Here is a 25,620-nt window from a genome sequence, read left to right as displayed (position 1 = left end):
ATCAAATCTTGCATCATTCATATTATCAACTAAATCTTGCAAGAAATCTAATGAAAATGCATAAAATTACTGGTGCACGAAATTGTGATCTCAGGCAACGGCGCCAGAAACTCTGTACGCACGTCTTAATAAACTGTTTTTCATTCACAACTTCGATACAACTAACCAGCAAGTGCACTGGGTCGTCCAAGTAATAAACCTTACGTGAGTAAGGGTCGATCCCACGGAGATTGTTGGTATGAAGCAAGCTATGGTCACCTTGTAAATCTCAGTCAGGCGGATATAAAATAGTTATGGAGTTTTCGAACATAAATAATAAATAGATAGAAAATAAGGATAGAAACACTTATGTATATCATTGGTGAGAATTTCAGATAAGTGTATAGAGATGCTTTCGTTCCTCTGAACCTCTGCTTTCCTGCTGGCTTCATCCAATCAGTCTTACTCCTTTCCATGGCTGGCTTTATGTAAGGACATCACCGTTGTCAATGGCTACTTTTTATCCTCTCTGGAAAATGGTCCGATGCGCTGTCACTGCATGGCTAATCGTCTGGAGGCATCACCCTTGTCAATGGCTGCATCCCATCCTCTTGTGAAAATGGTCCAAATGCTCTATCACAGCACGGCTAATCATCTGAGGTTCTCGATCATACTGGAATAGGATTCACCCTCCTTTTGCGTCTGTCACTACGCCCAGCACTCGCGAGTTTGAAGTTCGTCACAGTCATTCAATCCCAGAGTCCTACTCAGAATACCACAGACAAGGTTTACACTTTCCGGACTCTCATGAATGCCGCCATCAATCTAGCTTATACCACGAAGATTCTGATTAAGAGATCCAAGAGATACTCATTCAATCTAAGGTGGAACGGAAGTGGTTGTCAGGCACGCGTTCGTGGGGGAATGATGATGATTTTCACGTTCATCACATTCAGGTTGAAGTGCGAATGAATATCTTAGAAGCGGAATAAGTTGAATTGAATAGAAAAATAGTAGTACTTTGCATTAATCTTTGAGGAACAGCAGAGCTCCACACCTTCATCTATGGAGTGCAGAAACTCTACCGTATGAAAATACATAAGTGATAATGGTTCAGGCATGGCCGAATGGCCAGCCCCCATGAGAGTCTAAGATAGCATAAAACTGATCAAAGATGTTTAATACAATAGTAAAAAGTCTTATTTATAATAAACTAGTTACTAGGGTTTACAGAAGTAATTGATGCATAAATCCACTTCCGGGGCCCACTTGGTGTGTGCTTGGGCTGAGCTTGAATGTTACACGTGTAGAGGTCAATCTTGGAGTTGAACGCCAGTTTGTAACGTATTTCTGGCGTTCAACTCTGGCTTGTGACGTGTTTCTGGCGTTTAACTCCAGACAGCAGCGTAGAACTGGCGTTCAACGCCCTTTTACGTCGTCAAAACGCGAACAAAGTATGGACTATTATATATTGATGGAAAGCCCTGGATGTCTACTTTCCAACGCAATTGGAAGCGCGCCATTTTGAGTTCTGTAGCTCCAGAAAATCCACTTTGAGTGCAGGGAGGTCAGAATCCAACAGCATCAGCAGTCCTTCTTCAACCTCTGAATCTAATTTTTGCTCAAGTCCCTCAATTTCAGCCAAAAAATACCTGAAATCACAGAAAAACACACAAACTCATAGTAAAGTCCAGAAATGTGAATTTAACATCAAAACTAATGAAAACATCCCTAAAAGTAACTAGATTCTACTAAAAACATACTAAAAATAATGCCAAAAAGCGTATAAATTATCCGCTCATCAATTACCAATGTTTGATTGAATCAAGACAAGCATGAAATTATCACTCAAACACTTATTTGTTGCCTAAAAATGCATAAAAACCAAATAAAAACTAATGAAATAGGCTTATGAAACTAGCCTAAGATGACTTGTCATCCCAGGGTACAATCAAATAGTGGTGGATCCCAAGGATCAAGAGAAGACCTCCTTCACATGTCCATTCGGAGTCTTTGCCTACAGAAGGATGCCCTTTGGGCTATGCACTGCACCTGCTACCTTTCAATGGTGTATGCTTTCTATATTTTCTGACATGGCAGAAAAATTTTTAGAAGTGTTCATGGATGATTTTTCTATCTGTGGTAATTAAATTGATACCTACTTGCATCATTTAACTCTTGTCTTGAAAGGATGCCAAGAAACTAATCTGGTCTTGAATTGGGAGAAATGCCATTTCATGGTTCCTGAAGGAATAGTTCTTGGGCATAAGGTTTTAAGCAAAGGTATAGAAGTTGATAAAGCTAAAATAGAGATCATAGAAAAGCTTCCAATACCAGTTAATGTGAAAGCAGTAAGAAGTTTTCTTGAACATGCTGAATTTTACAGGAGATTCATCAAAGACTTTTCAAAAATAGCTAAACCATTAAGTAACTTGTTAGTGGTTGACAATCCCTTTGTCTTTGATGATAGTTGTAAACATGCCTTCGAAACTTTAAAAAATAAACTCACTACAGCACCAATCATCACACCCCCAGATTGGGAATTGCCTTTTGAACTCATGTGTGATGCAAGTAACTTTACAATTGGTGCTGTATTGGGGCAAAAGAAAGACAAGCTGCATCATGTTATATACTATGCAAGTAAGGTATTGAATGAGGCACAGAAAAATTATACCACCACCGAGAAAGAGCTCTTGGCAATTGTATATGCATTTGATAAATTTAGACAATACTTGATTGGTTCAAAGGTTGTAGTATATACTGATCATGATGATCTCAAGTATCTCATGTCTAAACAGGATTCAAAGCCAAGGCTTATTAGGTGGGTGCTATTGCTACAAGAATTTGACATTGAAGTGAGAGACAGAAAGGGAAGTGAGAACCAAGTTGTAGACCATCTGTCAAGACTTCCACAAGAGACCAACCAAGATGAACATCAACTAGTGAATGAGAAGTTCCAAGATGAATATCTTCTCCAAGTCCAACAAGCACCTTGGTTTGCTGAAATTGCAAACTACAAGGTTGGAAGGAAGATTCTCCAAGAGTTCACCAGACAACAAGTGAAGAAGCTGCTTAATGAAGCCAATAAATTCTTGTGGGACGAGCCCTTGTTGTTCAAGAGGTGTTCAGATGGGATGATTATAAGGTGTATCCCTGAAAGTGAGATGAGAGACATACTGTGGCACTGTCATGGTTCAGCTGATGGTGGACACTTTGGACTAGAAGAACAGCGGCCAAAGTGCTTCAAAGTGGTTTTTATTGGCCAACCATATTCAAAGATGCCAGAGAATTTCTGAATCAATGCAATGAATGTCAAAGAGCTGGAGGACTAACAAGGAGAAATGAAATGCCCCAAGACTACATTCTGGAAGTAGAGTTGTTTGATCTTTGGGGCATAGATTTCATGGGACCGTTTCCCCCATCATATTCTTTTAAATACATATTGGTAGCAGTGGAATATGTCTCCAAGTGGGCAGAGGCCATAGCAACAACTGCAGGTGATGCACCAATTGTTCTTCAATTTCTTAAGAGACACATCTTCACTAGATATGGGGTGCCTAAAGGCCTTATTAGTGATGGTGGCAGCCACTTTTGCAACAGACAGATGAAAAAGCTGTTCCATAAATACGGAGTAATTCACAAAGTGGCCACACCATATCATCCTCAGACTAATGGCCAGGCTGAATTGGCAAACAGGGAGCTGAAGAGAATTCTAGAAAAGACAGTGGGGATTACAAGGAAAGACTGGGCAAGAAAATTGGATGATGCTCTATGGGCATATAGAACAACATTCAAAACTCCAATTAGAAAGTCACCCTTTCAACTAATCTATGGCAAATCCTATCACTTTCCTGTGGAGCTTGAACACAAAGCTTTCTGGGCCACTAAGCTCCTCAATCTTGACTCTCAAGTAACAGGAGAGAGAAGGCTGTTGCAACTCAATGAACTGGATGAATTCATATTGGAAGCTTATGAGAATGCTAAGATATACAACGAAAGAGCTAAAAGGTGGCATGACAAGAAAATTTCAAAAAGGAAATTTGAACTAGGACAACAAGTGCTCTTGTATAATTCCAGGCTCAAGATTTTTCCCGGCAAAGTACTCCCATATGGCACAGATGACACTTTCATAGAAAATGGTCACAGAGCTAAGCATTATCTGGGAGGATCTTGGAACAAAGAAGAGAGAATTCATGAGCTGGCATGAACAAGAATGGAGGATGTCAAACTAGTGACAATAAAAGAGCGCTTGTTGGGAGGCAACACAACCAGAGGTAGTTTCTTTTCCTAGCTATTTTAATAAAAGGGTTAAGTAAGTTTATCTATATTGCAAGGAGCTAAGTTTGGTGTTACACACCAAAACAATTTAAGGGTGAATATAGGATGCTAAGTTTGGTGTTCCACTAAAAAGTTCATTAAAAACACATTTCAACCTTCTGCATAAATGGTCACTGGCTCCAAACAATTAGGGAAACTACCTAACAATTGTTTGCTTTTTAGTTTATAGTTTGTTCTATTTAAAAAAAGCACAAGGCTTCATGTATGAGATCAATCTGATGCATAGCAGACAGTGGCAAGGAACTAAGTTTGGTGTTCACACACCAAAGTAAGTTCAGAAGCCTACAACCATTCATGCATGCTAACCATCTTTCAAGTGCTTGGGGAACAAGCAACTTCCAATAACTTTGCAGGAATTCAATCAATCTCTTGGAAGAATTATACACCCTCATCCAAGGACACAAAGAAGGATACAAAAGCTATGGATGATGAGGACAAAGGAAAAACTAGAAGACATCACCAAGAGGTTGTATTGTTACTTAATTCCCTCTAATTTGAAGTGCTTTAAAATTGGAAGTATAATTGTGTCCCTACTGAATGGTACTAGTTTAGTTAGAATTCAATTACATTCTGTTATCTGTCTTTGAATTATCATTTTTATCTATTTTCATTGGGTTTCATGCATTTTCTTGCACAATAAGTAAGTGATTAGAGTGGAATTTCATGTTTATCTTAATTCAATCAAACATTAGTAATTTTGTACAAAATCATGAGATTTATGCAAGAATTAGGTGATTATTATAAATGATGCAAAACCTTATGATTTTGGTGAGACTTTGATTGCATGTTTGATTAATGGCAGGTAAAAAGATGAATAGAAAAAGCAGAAAAGTAAGCATTACAGAAGAACGCTGCGCTCAATTGAAGAACGCTACGCTCTCTAGCGACGCGCACGCGTACAGGACGCTTACGCATCGGGGAAGAATTTTGGAAGGCCCACGTGTATGCATGCATGATGCGTTGATAAACCACTATTTTATAGTTTATCTTGTGCTCAATTGAGTGGTTTTTATCAACTCTTTACCCACTTATTCATACTATTTGCATGGTTTTACGTTTTCCTTCCTAATTTGGTGCTATGATTGAAAATATGCTTCTTTGGCCTTATATTTGCAAATATTAATCCTCTCTTATTACCATTCAATGCCTTGATATATGTGTTAAGTGGTTTCAGAGATTACAGGGCAGAAATGGCTTAGAGGATGGAAAGGAAGCATGCAAAAGTGGAAGGAATACAAAAAAACGAAGGAACTACAAAGCTGTCAGCCTGACCCTCTCGCACTAAATCGATCATAACTTGAGCTACAGAGGTCTAAATGATGAGGTTTTAGTTGCGTTGGAAAGCTAACGTCAAGGGCTTCGAAATGATATATAATTTGCCATAGTTTCTCTGAGGATAAGTGACGCGAACGCGTACATCACGCGGACACGTCGCATCTGCGAAAATCAGCGTGTTCGAATTCGCAACCAGCGAATTTTGGGCTGTTTCTGGCCCAGTTCTCGGCCCAGAAAATACAGATTAGAGGCTATAAAGTGGGAGAATGCATCCATTCATGAGGGGACAATTCATACAACATTCATAATTCATAATTTTAGGATTTGATGTAGTTTTTAGAGAGAGAGGATCTCTCCTCTCTCTTAGGTTTTATGATTTAGGATTTCTCTTAGGATTAGGATTTCTTCTTCTCAATTACAAGTTCAATGTTCCTTTTATTTATTTTCCCAATTTAATTTATGAATTTCCATGTTATATTTGATTTCTTTTATTAATGCAATTTGAGGTATTTCAGATTTATGATTTTTATTTAGCTTTTTACATTCTTAGCTTGAACTGATTAATTGGCGACACTTGAGTTATCAAACTCCTTGTGATTGATGATTGTTATCTTTGCTAGTTGATTTGTATTCCAATAACTCTAGTCTTTTCTTAGGAATTGATTGGGACCTGAGGGATCAAATTGATTTATCCACTTAACTTACCTTCATAGTTATAGGTTAACAAAGTGGGAGCAAAATCCAATTCTCATCACAATTGATAATGATAACTAGGATAGGACGTCCAGTTTTCATACCTTGCTAAGAGTTTTATTAGTTATTATTTTAATTCTTGCAATCTACTTTTCCTGTTCATTATTCAAAAACCCAAAAAAAATATTATTTTACATAACCAATAATAAATCATACCTCCCTGCAATTCCTTGAGAAGACGACCCGAGGTTTAAATACTTCGGTTATAAATTTTATTGGATTTTGTTACTTGTGACAACCAAACTTTTGTACAAAAGGATTCTCTGTTTGTTTAGAAACTATACTTACAACGCGATTATATTCATAAAATTTCTTTACCGATACAAATCCGATCGTCAAAATGGCGCCGTTGCCGGGATCCCGAATCCTGTTTCTGCACCCGTCTTCAAGGGGAACATGATGATTCCATCCGGATGGTAAGAAATCTAAATTCTCTACAGAGTACCAAACTCTTCTTTTAGATTTAACCAAATTATCACCAGTTGAGCCCTTACATCTAACTCTTGAAATATCAACTTTGATGAGCCTTGATTTGCAACTCCAACCACTAAACAGTCTCTTCTTACGCTTTATGACACAAAGCTTCCTGAGTTGGCCATCCGTTTTAAAACACCGTACTCACACTACAAGAAAAACACCCATTCAAGTACACTTGAAAAGTGTAGCCAAAACCAAAAAAAAATGATGCCTTAGGAAAAGGCTACGCTTTTTAGGCTTCGGAGACACTTTTGTAGGCGATGCCTATACTAGTGTTGCCTATTCTCAAAGGCTACGCTTTTCTGTAGCAAAGGCTACGCTTCTCGCCTTTGAGAATAGGGTACGCTTTTTAAGTGATGCTGTTCAGGACCTAAGGCTACGCTTTTCAGCACTAATGGTTACCATAATTCTAAAGAATAGGCTACACTTTTCAGAGCTACTGCATCACTTTATAAAAGTAGCAAATAGTATACCTATAGCTACTCTATATAAGTGTAGCCTTTTGTCCTTCATTTTTTTTAAAATTTCTGTTTATATATATATATATATATATAAACAGAAATTTCTAACAATTTTTTTATCTAAACTCTAATATTTGAGTATATAATTATATATATAATCCTGTATTGTTAATTAAATTAGTTAATTATTATAAAATAAAAATGTATACATATATAATAATACCATACAATAATCTTTAAACAATAAAAATTATACTGAAACAAAATATAAGTATACAATGAACCAAAAATATTGGAATGATCATAATTTTGAGCATTCATACATCTCAAACTAGAATAAGTATACTCATATAATGCACTTAGAGTTTACTACTAATAAACTAGGAAAAATCAAAATATATCATATAAATGTATCTTAGCTTCTAATAAAAGACATCATCATCAACCATACATCTTTCAATTTCCACCTTTGTCAATAAACCATCATGATAAGCATCTCAATCTTCATTCACATCTTCAGAATTATCCTGCATAATTATATAGAAAAATAATTATAACTTGAAAAAGTACAAGAAGAAAAAAGTAGTTAACAGATTAATAACACATACAATATCCGAGAGGCATAAGATAATTGAAACTACTCTACTTTTCATATCACCAAAGTCTTTTGCTTTAAAATAACAATCACATTCAGGGGGATACTATAAATCACCATAAAGGACAACTAAAAAATGGACTAACACAACTTCATACTAAATGGGAACTAAAATCAGAAAAATCAGAAAACCAAAACCAGAAAAATCAGAAAAACCAGAAAAATTACAGCTTTCACCCTGATAACAATAATATTAAAATTACATAATGAAAAAACAAAACCAAAAAAACCAAATCACAGCTTCCATCTTCTTCAATTTCAGTTCAAATTAAAAAATATGGCATCCTCCTAAGTTCTAACAAATAAAAATTTTAAACTCAAAATCCTAATTAACAATTAACAATATATAAACAAATATTAGGGAATAAGAAAAAACTTGTCATACCATATTTATGTTTGGAATATGTGTTGATCCATGAGCGCTATTTGCATCAATTGGAGAGTGTTGGGCATCTTGTAACAAGGCTTCAATTTCTTCCGGCCTCATTCCAGGTTCAGATCGCTGAACTAGTAACTTAATCATGTTTCGCAATCCATGAAGGTCAGCCTCTTGGTGCTGCTGTTTGGCCTTCATGTCTCCAAGTTCAGCCTTCAAAGATGTGACTTCCTCCTGGTGTTGTTGCTTGAGTTCAGAAATTTCTGCATGCTTCTTTAAGTCACGTCGTGTAATAGATCTTCCATAGCACCTAACCCGACCTGGTTGTTCTTTTCCAAATAAAGACTCAAAAGCTTCCTCATCTGTTTCACCAGCAGCTTGCCGGTTTTGGAAATCATCCTAATTAAAAGAAACATTTGACATAGAATTAGTTACCGTATCCTAAATTTGATTTATAATCATTAGTAATTCAATGAATTCTCATACAATTGCATCTTGTGTTTCCTGATCAACTTCCTTCCTTTTCCGACTTGTTCGAGTAGCAAGGAACATTTCAAACCTTTTTGGTTCCTCATTTATTTCCTTTGTCGCGCACTATAAAATAAAGCCTTAAATAAGTAAGTCTATAACAACATAACTAAAATTAACTAAACAAATCCCAGCACAAATATGAAATAAGTATACCAGAGCCACTCGTACTCTTCCGAAATTGATTGGCCCCATGCGATGTGGAAACTTTTGCTGTTCTTTATGTTTCTTATTTTTTTCACTTATTGACTATAATTGAATAAAAGGTTAGCATATAGAAACAGAGAACAATATAATTAAATTTTGCCATGGCAAACAAAATTATAGCAACCAGAATAGTAGCAGGTATAATTGCACAGAATAGAATTGCAGAAAACAAAATTGCACAAAACAGAACTATAGAAAATAGAATTGCAGCAACTTAAATTACAGCAAACAAAGTAGCCAAAAATAGAATTGTAAATACAGAAATTCAGAAGTTCAGAATGGAACTGACAGCAATATATCCTAAAAAAATTCAATTCAGTTCAAGAACCTACATCAGAATGGATATGTGTTTGTACAACATGAGAGAGGACAGATTCCAACATTATCAATTGAAATTTCATTATTTTTGCTTATGTCTTAACAAACAATAATATATTTGTAATTAAAGTACCAACTATTAACACATTATTACCATTACCTTAATAAATGCTACCAAAATTTTGCCTCCATGTGTTGCTCTGCTCTGTTACTACTTACTACTATTATGTTTTCTAATCAAAGTTATTCTCAAAAGTAATAAACAAACAAAACTATCACTTAAAAGGGACCAAAATTCATGAGATTTCTCTGAGGCGGCTTTTTTATTATTGATCTGTGCCACTGATGCCCTCAAAACAAGGCAAGTTAGTACTTATCCCTAACAATATCAATATCTGTGATTTCAGTTTAGATTTCACTGCTCACTGCTACGCTTCAAATTTCTTATTAAAGAGTATATGCAGTTTGCTTGGAATATTGAACAATCTCAATCAAACTAAAAACTATTTTTTTATCTTATCTATATAGTAAGTTGATGTTATGATACTGAGAAGACAACCAATAACAGAGGAAATAAGTGGGTGCTTTATCTGTGAGGGTCCACCTTCAGGGATAAGAGCCCATAGTTCTTATTAGCTCCCCTAATCATTCTATATTCTCACTTCTTGTCTCCCTCCTCTCTATTTATAATTTTTAGATCATTTTTAAGTTAACAAATTAGCTACAACATTTAACTTCTCTATGAATAAGATTAAATTGAACTTCTCAATTAAGACACGATAATTTTCTAATTTTCAAGTAAATTACTATCAACACAAGACAGTTGTTAGGAATCAAAATAAAGCAACAAGAAAGTATTCATAGAATCAATTTTAATATCAACTATCTTATAACCACACTTCTAAACATAAACCAATTTTTTAAGAAAAAAATTCAGAACGCAAAATATTCCAAATAAAGAGAGAGCTAAAACAATATTTTTTTCAAGAGCAATCGTCAGACTTAATTACACAACAAAAACCGACGAAATTGTTATAAAAAAAAAAACTGACGTCACAATTATTTATCTTTACTATACTCACTATTATTGAGAGAAGAGACAAGTTAACATCAACATTTTACCCTTGTAAAAACTTATTTGAGATCCTAAAATGATGCAACTCTTGAACAACTCAATAAAAAAGATGAATTCATCTTTTACAAGAAACTCAACATGATAGTATAGAATCAATAGAAAAAATGTCGTTGTCCAACCAAAACCCCAGAAAACACTACAAATCAATTAAATTACGAAACTCAAATTTTATTTTTATGACAATAGATCTCTAAAAAATCACAGTTTCCTTTTAATTAGTTAAAAGTTTGCATGTCTTTTAGAACTAGATATGCCTTTTAAGTGCCACTACGGCTCTAACTTCAAACTTCCCTAAAAGCTAACATAGCTAACTCCACTACTTTGACATATCAAAATCTATTATATATAAAATCTATTTCCGAATTTTGACACTGCTCTACACACAGGAATTTAATTATTCAAGTTTTAAAAAGTGCAAATTGATTTGAATTGGAGAAATCAGAGGGAAAAAATAAAAAGGAAGTGCTGAAATGTAATTAAGCTTGTGTATTCCTAATAGAACAAGTAATTGTGGATGGAAAGGGAAGCTTCTTCATCAATCATCATATACAACAAAGCTTTTCACTCAAAAACCATTCATAATAGACAATAATAACTGAACCAAGAGGTTTAGGTTCCCGTCCTTGCCACGAAGACCGGGGCCAACAGCGATAACTTTTCCAGAGTTCAACTAAAGCAAGTCACCAAGTCATCAAATGCACTTCAATCAAGCAAGAGTTCCACACAAATTGGACGTATTTAATAATAAGAAAACCCGTGTTAAGAACATAACACTAATACTGATTGCACAAAAAAATTTGAACCAGGGAAGCAATTTTTCCCTCAATGGCAATCACCAAGTCATGAAATGTACTTCGATCAAGAAGCAATCAACACAAAATATACTAAGAAATCGTGTGTTAAAAATACGAAACACTAACACTGATTGCGCAGGAAACTTTTGAACTAGGAAAACATTTTTGTTTCATCAATGTGGAGCAGAATTCTATAAGAGTAGAGAACGATAAGCAACAAGCGAAAGACAATTATGAGAATCAAACCCAGAATCAAGACATATAATTAACTTTCACAAGTGTATTTCACAGTTTGGGAACTCTTTCATGGATTACTACTAATTTATAGCATTTGACCACAAATTGATCCTACAATCATTCGTTCTTCATCAAATTGGGGTGCAAAAATGTTTGCTATTTTTCTTTAGCCTATACAGTACCTGCGTAAACGGAATGAAACCCCAATCCCAAATTCACGAGTTCGATCTCCTGCGCCGCAACAATCCCAAATTCACGAGTTCTGCTGCGCCGCAGCAATAACGGAATGAAACCAGCAAATTCTGAGTTCTCCTGCGCAGCAAGATTAGCATGCATGTTCATCAATTCACGAATTCAAAGGATTTTGTACCAAACCCCCAAATTGCAACCCAAAAATCAGAACCCTACCCTCTCAGATTTTAGAAACCAAATGAAGGTGATACATACCTTTCTTGACGACGGTGAGCGAATAAAGAAAAGCTTTTAGTCGAGCGCACAGTCGATCTTCCTGATGTCAGCGCGCAGCGACGAGAACCGGTGATGAAAACGAGTGGCGGCGTGGTGAGAGGTGAGTGATGAAGATGAGTGAGTGGTGGAGATGCTGACGCCGTGAGCGGTGACGCCGTGAGCGGTGACGCCGTGAGGGTTGACGCCGTCAGTGGTCTTCTCTGATTTGGGGGTGATGAAGGGAGTGTGATTATCTAGCTATAAGGATCGCGAGTTCAGTGATGGCCATGTTATTTTGTTTTTATTTGCCTAAGTGTCTATGGCCATGTTATTTTTGTTTTTATTTGCCTAAGTGTGTTATTTTGTTTATATTTGCCTAAGTGTCTACTACTGTATGCGTGCTTGTATATTTGGTGAAATATTGTGAAAAAAATTTACTAAGTGTTGATATATTTGACTTGAAATACATTAGGCAACACTTTTAAAATGCACTTGAAATATGATAAATAGGCTACACTTTAAAAGTGTTTTCTTTGGTGTAAAAAGTGAACCCATAACTCTTAAGTTAAGGCTACGCTTTATAAGTGATCTTTATAATATCTAAGGCATCGCTTTTCAAGTGATGCCACAAATGTGATTCCTATTCTCCCACAAAAAGGAAACATGGAGAAAAGCGTAGCCTATTACACTTTTCAAATGTAGCTTAAAAAAAGTGTGGCTGAATGGGTATTTTTCTTGTAGTGTCAAGTGGGATAGAAAGATGAACAGAGATAAGTTTTACCCACTCAAGTGAAGGAGTAGATGACAACCTAGGTGGAAAGTCTCCAATGTTCTTGACAAAGCGTACTCAACTCCCGTCCGCCCTTTTCTAAGGATTTCCGCTTCCACATTATTCTCAGACTCAATCAGAGAAGAGTCTTCATATTCAAGGAGTTCAATTGCGGATGTAGATTTATTACTAGGAGGACTTGATGCATGATCTTTATCACCAAGGGAACTTACTTCTTTATCTATCCCATCCAAGTCTTTATAAGGAATATGCCTTGGAGGTTGTGCACTGGCCTTCTTGACATCAATTTCAATCTTATTGGAGGGGTACTCTACATTTCTTGATTCCCATGGAGGTTCAGCATCTCCTAAATCTTCAACCACTTCTTCCTCTGCAACTATTATGGCTTCCTCCACTTGTTCCAATACAAAGCCATGTTCATCATTGTCCACCGGAGTTTCTAGTGTCTCCTTCATGCTACGCTCTTCTTTTGATTCTCCACATGTAGCCATGGGAGTACTTTGAGTGCTCAGATATTGGAAAGCTAATTTATTTACTACCTCGGTGAAGGAAGTTGCGAATTCTAGTACTCCCCGTTTCATTTCTCTTTGCCCTTGAAGAAGAACACCAATAGTGTCATTCATTGAAGGTTGAGGTGGATATGAGGGCTCATTACTTGGGAGGAAAGGTTCATGATAAGAGGGTGGTTCATCACTCTCCATCTTTTCCACTTGTTGCACAGCACACTTCAATTCTTTGTTCTCAAGTTGAGATTCTTTAGCCATGAAAGCTTCGAGTGCTATTCGGTTTACCGCTTGGTCCAATTGACGCAGGGTTGCTTGAAATTGATCCATTGTTTCCTTGAGACGATCTCTTGACTCTTGTTCTGCTCGGATATCATAAGTAGGATCATAAGGCTCTTGGATTGATGGATATGGATGTGGTGTATATGGAGGTGGTGGTCCTCGGGAGTAATTGGGTTGGAATTGGGGTGGATCTATATATGGCTCATATGGTAGTTGATATGATGGATAAGGGTTAGAATCATGTGATGGTGTTTGGTAGTAGGAGGCTTGTGAGTATGGTGGTCCAGAGTTGTGTTGAGGAGGTGGTTCATAAGCATATGGTGGGACTTGTTGGTAAGGGGATCTACCATATCTATCATCTTGGTATGTACCTCGGAATGGCTCTTGACTGTAGTTATGTGGTGGGTGTTGGTTGTCACGAAAGGGTCCACCATAACTATTGTTTCGGCATGCATTGTTGAATGGTCGTCGTCCATGGTAGTTTGGAAGGTGTTGTTGCCTAAAGGGTTGATCAGATCCTCGTGGCTCCGTCCATCCCTGATTGTTTTGACCTTGATGCATGTTCCTGTTATAGCTTCCATTCCTTTCAACATTATTAGAACCAAACTCAAAGCAATGGCGATGAGAACTCATAGTAACTAATAAAAATTAAAAACAAAAATAAAAATGAATAAACAAGCAAAATAAAATATTTACAATAACCAATAATAAGGCACACGTTTGCAATTCTCCGGAAAAACGGTGCCATTTTGACGAACTGGTTTTAATGTCGGTAAAGAAATTTTATGAAAAATATTATCGCGTTGTAAGTATAGTTTCTAAACCAACAGAGAATCCTTTCGTACAAAAGTTTGGTTGTCACAAGTAACAAAACCCAATAACATTTATAACCGAAGTATTTAAACCTCGGGTCGTCTTCTCAAGGAATTGCAGGGAAGTATGATTTATTATTGGTTATATAAAAAGATATGTATTTGGGTTTTTTTAAAATAAGGAACAAGTAATTTAAATGACAAGAAAAATAAATTAATAATAATAAAATCTCTTGGCAAGGTATAAGAACTGGACGTCCTATCCTAGTTATCCTTATCAATTGTGATGAGAATTGGATTTTGCTCCCACCTTGTTAACCTCTAACTATGAAGGTAAGTCAAGTGGATGAATCAATTTGATTCCTTTGGTCCTAGTCAATTCCTATGGAAAGACTAGAGTTATTGGAATAAAAATCAACTAGCAAAGATAACTATCATCAATCACAAGGAGATTGATAACTCAAGTATCTCAAATTACTTAACCAAAGCAAAAAGGGAGAAAATCTACTTGAATAAAAATGCCTTCAGATGGGAAGCAATAGTAACATAAATAAAAGAAAGAAATCATAAATCTGAAATACCTCAGATTATATTAAATAAAGAAATCAACTCTAACATGAAGTTCATAAGCCAAATTGAAAAGATAAATAACAATTAAAGTAATAGAATAAATAAACATAGAAAATAAATTAAAGGAACATTGAACCTGTGATTGAAGAGAAGTAGCCTAAAACTAAGAGAAATCCTAATCCTAAATCCTAAGAGAGAGGAGAGAACCTCTCTCTCTCTAAAACTACATCTAAAAACTAAAATTATGAATTATGAATGTTTTATTGATGAATGAATGGATTCTCCCACTTTGTAGCATCTAATCTGTATTTTCTGGGCCGAAAACTGGGCTAGAAACAGCCCAGAATTCGCTGGTTGCGAATTCAAACACGCTGATTTTCGTCACTGCGATGCGTCCGCGTGGAGCACGCATTCGCATTGCTTATCTGTACGGCCACTATAGCAAATTATATATCATTTCGAATCCCCAGACATTAGCTTTCCAACGCAACTGGAACCGCGTCATTTGGACCTTTGTAGCTCAAGTTATGATCGATTTAGTTCGAGAGGGTTAGGCTGGACAGCTTAGCAATTTCTTCAACTTCTTGTATTCCTTCCATTTTTGCATGCTTCCTTTCCATCCTCTAAGCCATTCCTGCCCTATAATCCCTGAAATCACTTAACACACATATCAAGGCATCGAATGGTAATAAAAGAGGATTATACATAGAAAAATTAAGGCCAAAGAAGCATGTTTTCAATAATAGCACAAAATCAGGAAGGAAAAAGTAAAACCATGCAAATAGTATAAATAAGTGGGTAAAGAGTTGATAAAAATCACTCAATTGAGTACAAGATAAACCATGAAATAGTGGTTTATCAACCTCCCCACACTTAAATATTAGCATGTCCTCATGCTAAGCTCAAGAGAAGCTATAAAGTAGAATGTATGAAATGCAACCTATCTATGTGAATGCAACTACATGCAAAATGTTTTTTTTACTTGGTTAAAAGTAAACAAATCTTTCAAGAACAAATATGAACTGGATTTCACTAATTCAAATCACAAAATAAAGTACAAGTGAACTTGTAGAAGAAAATAGCTCATGAAAGCCGGGAACAAAGAATCGAGCGTCGAACCCTCACCGGTAGTGTATATCACTCTAATCACTCAAGTGTTTAAGGTTTGATCTCCCAATTCTCTACTAATCTTTCTTTCTAAGGCTTAATTTTTATCTAACAATCAAAAAAATTTAATGCACAGATACACATATCAAGAGGTCTTTTAAGGGTTGTAATCGGGTTAGGGTCAAGGTAGGATTGTATTTGGCCAAGTGGACTAAAGTCTGAATCTTTAATTAACTTAAACTTTCCACCTAACTTTAGACAATCCATGTAATCATAATACCACATCTAACTATCCATTAACCATGTTTTCCACATATTCATGCATTTTAATTTCAAGTACAGTACATATGCATTACTTTCACCACTTACTTTGGGGCATTTTTGTCCCCTTTTATTTATTTGCTCTTTTTCTCTTTCTTTTTTTTCTATTTTTCTTTTCTTAATATATATATATATTTTCAATGCATATGATTAAGATATTGAATGCATGAACCTGTTCTCAACATTCTTTCATATTTTCAAAAAATTCTAACATACTCAATTCTCAAACGAAATGTTTCCAAATCCAATTTTTCCACACTTAATTCATGAGCACTTTCACTAGTCTAAGCTAACCAAGGATTCAAATTAAGGACATTATTGTTTTCCACTTAGAGTTAGGGATGAGTTAAAGTAAAGAACAAAGGGGTAAAATAGGCTCAACATTGGTTTGTAAAAGATAATGAAAGGGTAAGGCCATATGGGTATGTAAGCTTAATGAAACAAAGGCCTCAATCATATAAGTGCATGCATACATCAAACCATGGAAATATAGAATTAAGCAAGACAGAGATCACAATTTTAGAGAGAAAAACACACACCAAAAATAAAGTATTGGTTGATAAAATGCAACCAATTCAAATAGGCTCAAAATCTCACAGGTTTTGTGTGTTCGAGCTCTAAACCATGTTCTAAAATAATATTTCTTCAAACAAGTTTAAAAAAAGTTTTAGTTTAAATTAGTGAAATACTCTAAATAATTTATTGAAAAAGAAAATATTACTTCAACCAAGTGGTGGTAAAATATGCACAAAATCAAACATGCAAATGCAATAATGAACAAACAAAGAAAATAAAATATTGGTGTTGAGACAGGAAGGTACTAACCCACGGAGATCGGTATTGACCTCCCCACACTTAAAGATTGCACCGTCCTCGGTGCATGCTGAGATGTACAAGTGGACAGGTTGCTACAACTGATGCTTGTAGATAGAGGCGCCTTAGTTGGAGGACTCTTGGTTTCTCTCCGTGCTGGTGTCTTGTCAGTGGCCTTCTCTTTTCCTTTCTTGGTACCCATGCCTAAGGAAGAAGAAAAAGGAAGAGTGTGAAATATAGAAAACTAAGACCGAAAGGGAGGAAATTCCAAGTGATAAGGAATGCCAAAGGAAAGATGATAGCCCAACTACATGGTAGCTACAACATGTAGGGAGGACAACAATAAAGATCAAAAAGGGCAATTCAAAATAATTAGATACAAGAGGGTAAAAATATGCAAATAATAGGCATGAGAAGCATAGCTCAAGCATCAAGTAATAAATGTGCCAAATTAAAGAGCACGTGTAATGATGATAATTGTGAATGATAATCCCAAATACATGTGGAGCACAGGTGTTGTAAAAAAGAGGTATGCAAGTGAAAGAGTAAAAATAAAATAAGATTCAAAATTCTATAAAAGCTTTTATTAATTCATGGCGTCTGCGTCACTTGAAAATATCGCAACTCACGCGATCGCGTGACCCACGCGTCGCGTCGCATGCGACGCACAGTTTTACTAGATCAGTGCCAACTATCTTATCTTTTCTTCCCCAATCCTAATTCTTTCTTCTCCCTTTCTTCCTCCTTTCTTACTTTCTTTTTCTTTGTTTATTTAACTTTTCATCCTTCTTCACTTTCATTCTATTTTACTTAATTTATTTGCATACTTTCATTCATTGCATTTTAATTTTGTGCATATTTTTATTTTCTTTTCTAAATTTATTATTTTTCCATTGGTGTTAAATTTTCCTATTCAACTGTTGCATCTTTTCTTGCATTACTCTGGTGCTTCATGACTTGTTTTATTCTGATTGGATATTATTAATTATAAGTCAATGCTAATTTTTATAATACTGGTATTCCTTTTGCATTGACATGAATTTATATTATCTTTCATTATCCCACACTTCTCACTTGCATGTTGTAGCTACCATGTAATTGAGACCCTCATTATTTGGTATTAACCCACCCAGACTTTATTTATTTTATTATCTTTATTTCTGGGTTACTTTTTCTTCTTTTTCCTTTTCTTTCAGGATGGCCACTGAGAAAGGAAAAGAAATTTCTATATGGGGCAACAGACAAGTCCATTTGCACAATCCTTGGAGAAAAGCATCAGTTGTAGCAACTCGTCCACTTGTACATTTCCTTTTCCTTTCTTGTACATTATTATTTTTCCTTTCTTGGTACCTTGTGCACCGCCTATTTGAGCACCTGGATCAAATGGAGTGCCACAACCAGCGGCAATATGAGCGGTCTGAGCGTCGCAGCAAGCGACGCTATGAGCATTTAAAGCTAATGATCAGGTCGGGACACACTAACATCCCCTCCGAGCCTGACACACCATCAGAGCCATCTACGGAGGAGGCGGATGAGCAGGAGGACGATGCATGGGCAGAGGATGAGCAGGCAGGATCCCAACAGGCAGAGCACCAGCAGGCAGCGCCCCAGCATGAAGAGCCTCAGCAGACACAGCCAGCAGATCCACAGGCACCTATACAGGCAGAGCCACAGGCTCCTACACTGCCAGACCCCACAGAGCCTCAGCTTGAGCAGCCTGCAGCACCACCGACCAGCATAGCGACAGCACCAGCACACCCTTTCGGAGGTGACGACACTTCCTACCCAACCTGTTTGAGCATCGAGGACGCTGCTATTATATAAGTGTGGGAGGTCACCATCTCTGGTGAATCTTATTTCGGTGAACTACTTTCAGATTCTTTTTATCCTATTTTGTTTCATATTCTGTATTTTTATTTTAATTTATTTTATTTTATCTTATTTTCTTTCCAGTACTTGCACATTTTCTTTTACTGTATTTTTGTCTATTTTTACTTTATTACATTATGCACTTTGGGCTGTATATATCTTAGATATTTAGCTTGATTTGCACTCTTAGCTTATTAGTTGTGATATAGAAAAATTGATATTATTAAGCTTAGTCTACTCTTTTTAACATATTAGAATTTGGTTTAATTGAAAATAAAAAGTAAACTAGATATTTTTAGATTTTCATAATCACAACAATCCACCTAGCATATATATATATATAGTAATAAGTGTTGGTAAATTGATGACAATTTTTTTTCAAAGAATGTATTTATTTCTTTACAAAAGCCATTCAAGGATTCACATTGATTGAGTTGGAACCCTTCATTCTTACTTGCATGATATACATAAATGATATATGATTTTTGAGCCAAAGAACACACAACCTGTGAGATTTGAGCTTAATTGCATGGTTACATTATTTAACCATAGTTTTCATTCCTGTGTATTTCTCCACTATGATTGCAATCCTTTGCTTTATTCCATTCTATATGTCCAATATAGAATGTATTTACATGCTTGCATATGATTGAGGCCATTACTTATTTTTGCTCACTTATCCCAAATAAGCCTACCCTTTTATGTCACCCTTATTAGCCACCTTGAGCCTTTTAATCCCCATTTATTCTATATTTTATCACATCACTAGCCTTAAGCAGAAAAACAAATTAAATACCGCAATTTGAATCTTTGGTTAGCTTAAGATAGAGATTGTGTACTAACTAAGTGTGGGGAACCATGAGAACTTGGGTTGATAGGGAATGTATTATGATAAATAGGAATTTGGATACCTACTCATGTGAAACCAAAAAATTTGGAAATCCATATGCATTGATAAGTTATATTTACTTTTTCAAAAAAAAAATCCCTATAATTAAATAAATAAATAAGGGGATAAAATTACATATTAAGCTTAGTAAAGGATCAATGTATATGTAATAAAATTAAAATGAGTTGGTACATGAGTATGTGATACAAAAGTGGGAATTTGGGAAGCTAGACATAATGTTAGAATTGTATAAGAGTACGTATATGTTAGGTGAGATCTTAGACTAATCAAGGATTCAATTTTTAGCTCACTTAGCCATATATATATACCCTCACCTTTGCCTTAACCCCATTACAACCTTGAAAAGACCTCATGATGTTTGCATGTATACATTAAATATTTGTTGATTGGTTAGATGAAGAACAAAGTTTTAGAAAGCATCACTAGAGAGGAGTGGAGTGATTAACCCCAAACACTGAGTGATTAGAGTGCATATACAAACCCAATGAGGGTTCAATAGCTCATTTCCATATATCCATGTTTAATCATTACTTGTCTTGCAAGTTTGTGAATTCTTTTGATTAACTCAACTCAATTGTGAATGTGTTTTAATATGATTTAGCCCTTGGCTGTACATATGTGATTCTTTGAAAAATTTGACTCAATTTAACCACATGTAAGCTTTATATATCTAGGTGGGTAGTAATTAGCATTGCATGATTCATTTAGGTAGCTTGCATTTAGATAGATTGCATTGCATAGATTCCACCATTCTACCTTCACTCTTTTTTAGTTTCTCTTGAATTTAGCATGAGGACATGCTAATGTTTAAGTGTGGGGAGGTTGATAAACCACTATTTTATGATTTATCTTGTGCTCAATTGAGTGGTTTTTATCAATTCTTCACCTACTTATTCATATAATTTGCATGATTTTACAATTCCTTCCTTATTCTGTGATATATGTGAAAACATGTTTCCTAGACCTTAAAACTGTTAATTTTAATTATCCTTTATTACCATTCGATGCCGTGATCTGTGTGTTGAGTATTTTCAGGCTTTAAAGGGCAGGAATGGCTTAGAGGACAGAAAGGAAACATACAAAAGTGGAAGGAATGCGCGAAAATAAAGTTTTGAAGGAAATGGTAGCAACACGAGCGCATGGATGACGCGGACGCGTGCCTAGCGCAGAGCACGAGCGACGCGTACGCGTGACTGACACGTACACATGATAAGAAAAACTTCCAAATGACGCGCACGCGTCACCTATGCGTACGCATGACAAAGCCACGTGTAGAAAGTTGCAGAATTCGCCCCCAGCAATTTTTGGGCTCTTTTTCGGCCCAAATCCAAGCCCAGAAACACAGAATAGAGGCTGGAGAATGAGGGAATCAAATCATTCATAAAATCATTCAATTCAGAATTGGAGGTTTTAGATGTAGTTTTGTAGAGAGAGAGGCTTTCTCCTCTCTTTTAGGTTTTAGGATTTAGGATTTCTCTTAGTTTTAGGATTGTTCCTTCTCAATTCCAGGTTTAATGTTCCTTTAATTTATGTTTTCTTCTACATTTATTTATTCTAGTTTATCTGTTTCTCCTATTGATCACTTTATGCTGATATTGGATTTAGGAATTCTTATGTTTAATTTGATTCTCTATTTAATACAATTTGAGGTATTTCAGATTTAAGATTGCTTTCTTCAAATTCATGTTATTGGTGCTTTTAATTTAATTTAGATTTTTCCCCCTTTGCTTTGGTTGAGTAATTGGTGACACTTGAGTTATCAAACTCAGCTGTTGATTGAAAATTGGAATTTGCTTATTGATTTGGATCCCTCTAAAGCTAGTCTTTCCCTGGGAGTTGACTAGGACTTGAGGAATCAAATTGATTAGTCCACTTGACTTTCCTTTACTTAGTAAGGGTTAACTAAGTAGGAGCAATAAACAATTCTCATCACACCTGATAAGGATAACTAGGATAGGATTTCCAGTTCTTATACCTTGCAATGGTTTTCATGATAATTAATTTAATTTCCTGCCAATTTATTTTCTTGTTCCTTATTTCAAAAACAAAAAAAATATACCTTTTTCCATAACCAATAATAAATCATACTACCCTGGAATTCCTTGAGAGATGACCTGAGGTTTAAATGCTTCGGTTATAAATTTTATTGGGTTTGCTTAAGTGACAACCAAAACTTTTGTACGAAAGGATTCTTGTCAGTTTAGAAACTATACTTACAATGATCTTTTAATTGCGAATTTCTAGACCACACAAAAGTTTTCTCGTCAAGGATCCTAATGAGCATCTCACTAAATTCCAAAGGATATGTGACACAGTTAAATCTAATGGTGTTCATCCTGAAACCTATAGATTGCTACAGTTTCTATTTTTCTTGAGAGACAAAGCATCAAAATAGTTAGAATCATTTCCCAAAGAAAGCTTGACAACCTGGGAGGATGTAGTGAATAGATTCTTAACAAGGTTCTACTCTCCACAAAAAGTAAACAGGCTGAGAACTGAAGTGCAGACATTCAGACAGTAGGATGGTGAGACTATTTATAAAGCTTGAGAGAGGTTCAAGGATTTGACAAGGAAGTGCCCCCTGATATGTTTAATGAGTGGGTGCAACTTCACATATTTTATGAAGGGCTGAATTGTGAGTCAAAGAAAGCTGTAGACTACTCATCTGGAGATTCTCTTAACAAGAAGAAGACCTTGAAGAAGCCATTGATGTTATAGAGACAGTGGGTGACAATGAGTATTTTTATGCATCTGACAGAAGCAACAACAGGGGAGTCTTGGAATTAAACCATATGGATGCAATCCTGGCCCAGAATAAGATGATCACCAAAAAATTTCCTGAATTGACCAAGCAAATAGAGAAGAATTAGGCTGCATCTATCCACACTCAATCATCACCTCAAGGAGATTTGGACACAGAAGATAGAGTTAACTGGGAGGAAGCTAATTACCTTGGAAATTCACCTAGGCAAGCTCAAGATCCATATTCTAATACTTATAACTCTGGTTAGAGGAACCACCCAAACTTTGGGTGGGAAAACCAACAAAACCAAGGCCAAGACCACAGACCCCATAATCCAAACCAGTATAACAACTTCACTCACCAAAACTCCAACCAAAAACCATACCAGACCATACAAAGTACTTATTCACAGCCACCATACCAAAACCACCATAACCATTCTCAACACCCCAATTTCAACCAATCATTACCACATGATGATGACAGAATGGCAAAAATGGAAGCTATGCTTGCAAACCTTTGCAAGGAGTCTGATGACATGAAAAAATTCAGGGAAGAAGTGAGAGGTAATATAAAAATCCGAGGGGAGGTTCTTAAGAATCTCGAATCTAAGGTAGACATATTTCACAGTAAACTCTGAAATCCACTGATAGTTTCCCAAGTGACACTGAGAAAAATCCAAGAGAGGAAATGAAGAAGGTGAGATGAGAAGAGTGTAAGGCAATTACTCTTGCAAATGAAGAAATCCTAGAAGAAGATACCAGTAAGCCAACAGAGCACAGCCAAGGAAGTTCCCAGAGCAAATTGGAGAAAAAGGAACAAGGAACCAGATCTGTACAAAGGAAATAATTAACAAGGGAGGAAATTCCGAAACCTTATGTGCCAAAAGCACCATTTCCTCAGAGACTAAGGGGAAGTGAGGAGAAAGGTCATATTTAAGATTCCTAGATATGTTTGCGTCTCTCAGTGTCAATATTCCCTTTATCAAAACTCTCCAACAGATGCCTACATACATCAAATGCATGAAAGAGCTACTAACCAAGAAAGGAACCTTAAAAGGGGGACAAACAGTGACAATGAACAAGGAATGTAGTGCCCTCATCCAGAAGGATGTACCCCTGAAGAAAAAAGATCCAGGGAGCTTTCATATTCCTTGTGCCATAGGAGAGACAAAAATTGACAGGGGATTTTGTGATCTAGGAGCTAGCATAAATGTGATGCCTCTATCTCTTATTAAGAAGTTGCAAATCAATGAGCTGAGATCCACGGATGTAATCATCCAATTGGTGGATAAAACTCAGAAGCAGGGTGAAGGAGTAGTCGAAAATGTATCGGTGAAAGTAGGAAACTACTTCATCCCCACTGACTTTGTTGTTCTGGACATGGAGGAAAGTTACCTCCATCCCATTATTCTGGGGAGACCATTTCTAGCCACTGCTAGAGCGCTGATAGATGTGGAACAAGGAGAGTTAATCCTGAGAATACATGATGAACATCTCACCTTCCATATTTTCAAACCTACATTTGAGTCTGAACCAAAATGTAAAGAGCCGAAGGATGATCATAGTAACATGTGCACAAAGGAAAGCAACAGTGAATCAGTAGTTGAACCCCTGAAATAGTCCTTGGTGAACAAGCAAGAATTTCAAGAGATACAGCAACTGAGGGAACTCAAGAAAGAACTGAAGCCACAAGAGTTGGGAAGAGCAGCTAATGAGGAACCCCCAGACACAATAATCACTGGAGCACCATTGGAAGAGGAAAAAAGAGTTGTGAAGAAATTGCCAAGGGGATGGAGAAATCAGAAGATTCCTACAGAGGGTTTTTCCCCTGGAGACAAGGTGATATCAGCTCACCATCTACCAACCCCACCCCATATGCCAACCATTCCATCTCAGTTACCTCAAGTGTTCACCATCAGAAAGATCCATTCCTTAGAGCATGTAGAGATCATCAAGGAATTAAGTGGAGACCGCTTCACTGTAAGGGGAGAAGACCTAAGGCACCACAATCTACCCTGACAAAGACCAACCGTCAAGCTAATGATGCTAAAGAAGTGCTCCATGGGAGGCAGCCCATGATTTAGTTTCCTTGTTTTTAATTCTTCAGTATGAATAATAATTACTACTCTAACATGAATTCAGGCTCTCATAGACAATTTTGACAACTATCCATGACATTGTGAAGTATATGATCTAATTCTAAGTTTGATGTGCCTACAGGCACACTAAGATACCTTTCAAAAATAATGATCATATTGCCATTTTGACATGTGTTTCCTGGAATATATAGCCAAACATTAAGTTTGGTGTTCTATATATTGCAAGAACAAGTTATGAGAGTCAAAGTTCTTTTGAGTCTTGAAAGTCATGAAAGTGCAACCATGTTTATAATTTTTAGTTCATGTTTAGAAATAGAAAAATAAAGTACTTCTCATGATGGTTTAACCAAAAATGACAATAATCCCGTTGAGATCTCAATGATAATACTTGGAAGAAGTAACACTTTAAACCATATAGCCAAACACTAAGTTTGGTCTCCTCTAAGACTATATAAAGCACAAAAGGAGTCACAGATGGATGAACAATCATGAAGAATACTAGTCAAAAATTTAGTTTAAATTTAAGCATTGCTTGCCATGTATTCACCGCCACCTATTTTAATTCTTTTCTTTGTTTTAACATGATGGATAGATATGCAGAAGAATAGCTTGATGAAAGGGATAAGGTAATAGGATGAGGACAAAAAGTAAGCCACATGGTTTGGAAGGATTCTTCTTGGGAATAAAAATCTGCACATCTTGAGAAGAGAGACCTAGAAGACCGAAAAGATATGCTTATTGAAAAGGCAACTTTTGTCTTCATTCTACCTTGCATGCACACCCTTCATTCATTACTTGTCCCAAAGAATCCTAACCATC

At 36.1% G+C, this 25,620-nt stretch overlaps 1 protein-coding gene and 1 non-coding gene across 2 annotated transcripts; one reads left to right on the top strand and one right to left on the bottom strand.

Annotated features, from left to right (window-relative positions):
- Positions 1–3,325: 3,325 nt before the first annotated feature.
- LOC112770089 (uncharacterized) lies at positions 3,326–4,186 on the top strand. The gene is made up of 2 exons (XM_025814509.1): positions 3,326–3,532; positions 3,647–4,186. The coding sequence occupies exons 1-2, from the start codon at positions 3,326–3,328 to the stop codon at positions 4,184–4,186; spliced, it is 747 nt and encodes a 248-aa protein (XP_025670294.1).
- An 18,256-nt stretch (positions 4,187–22,442) lies between these two features.
- LOC112774501 (small nucleolar RNA R71) lies at positions 22,443–22,549 on the bottom strand. Its single transcript, XR_003188989.1, has one exon. It is a non-coding gene; the product is annotated as a small nucleolar RNA R71 (small nucleolar RNA).
- Between the last annotated feature and the right edge of the window lie 3,071 nt (positions 22,550–25,620).

The sequence above is a fragment of the Arachis hypogaea genome, chromosome 18 (genome assembly GCF_003086295.3).
Source record: "Arachis hypogaea cultivar Tifrunner chromosome 18, arahy.Tifrunner.gnm2.J5K5, whole genome shotgun sequence".
Lineage (NCBI taxonomy): Eukaryota > Viridiplantae > Streptophyta > Magnoliopsida > Fabales > Fabaceae > Arachis > Arachis hypogaea.
Note: the sequence above shows the minus strand (reverse complement) of the source record. Positions and strands in the feature narration are given on the sequence as shown.

Excerpts from the sequence above, each read along its gene's own strand:
- LOC112770089 (XM_025814509.1), top strand. The coding sequence starts at position 3,326 with ATGCCCCAAGACTACATTCTGGAAGTAGAGTTGTTTGATCTTTGGGGC. Across the intron at positions 3,533-3,646 it reads ACATCTTCACTAGATATGGG|ACTAATGGCCAGGCTGAATT; the intron begins GTGCCTAAAGGC and ends TATCATCCTCAG.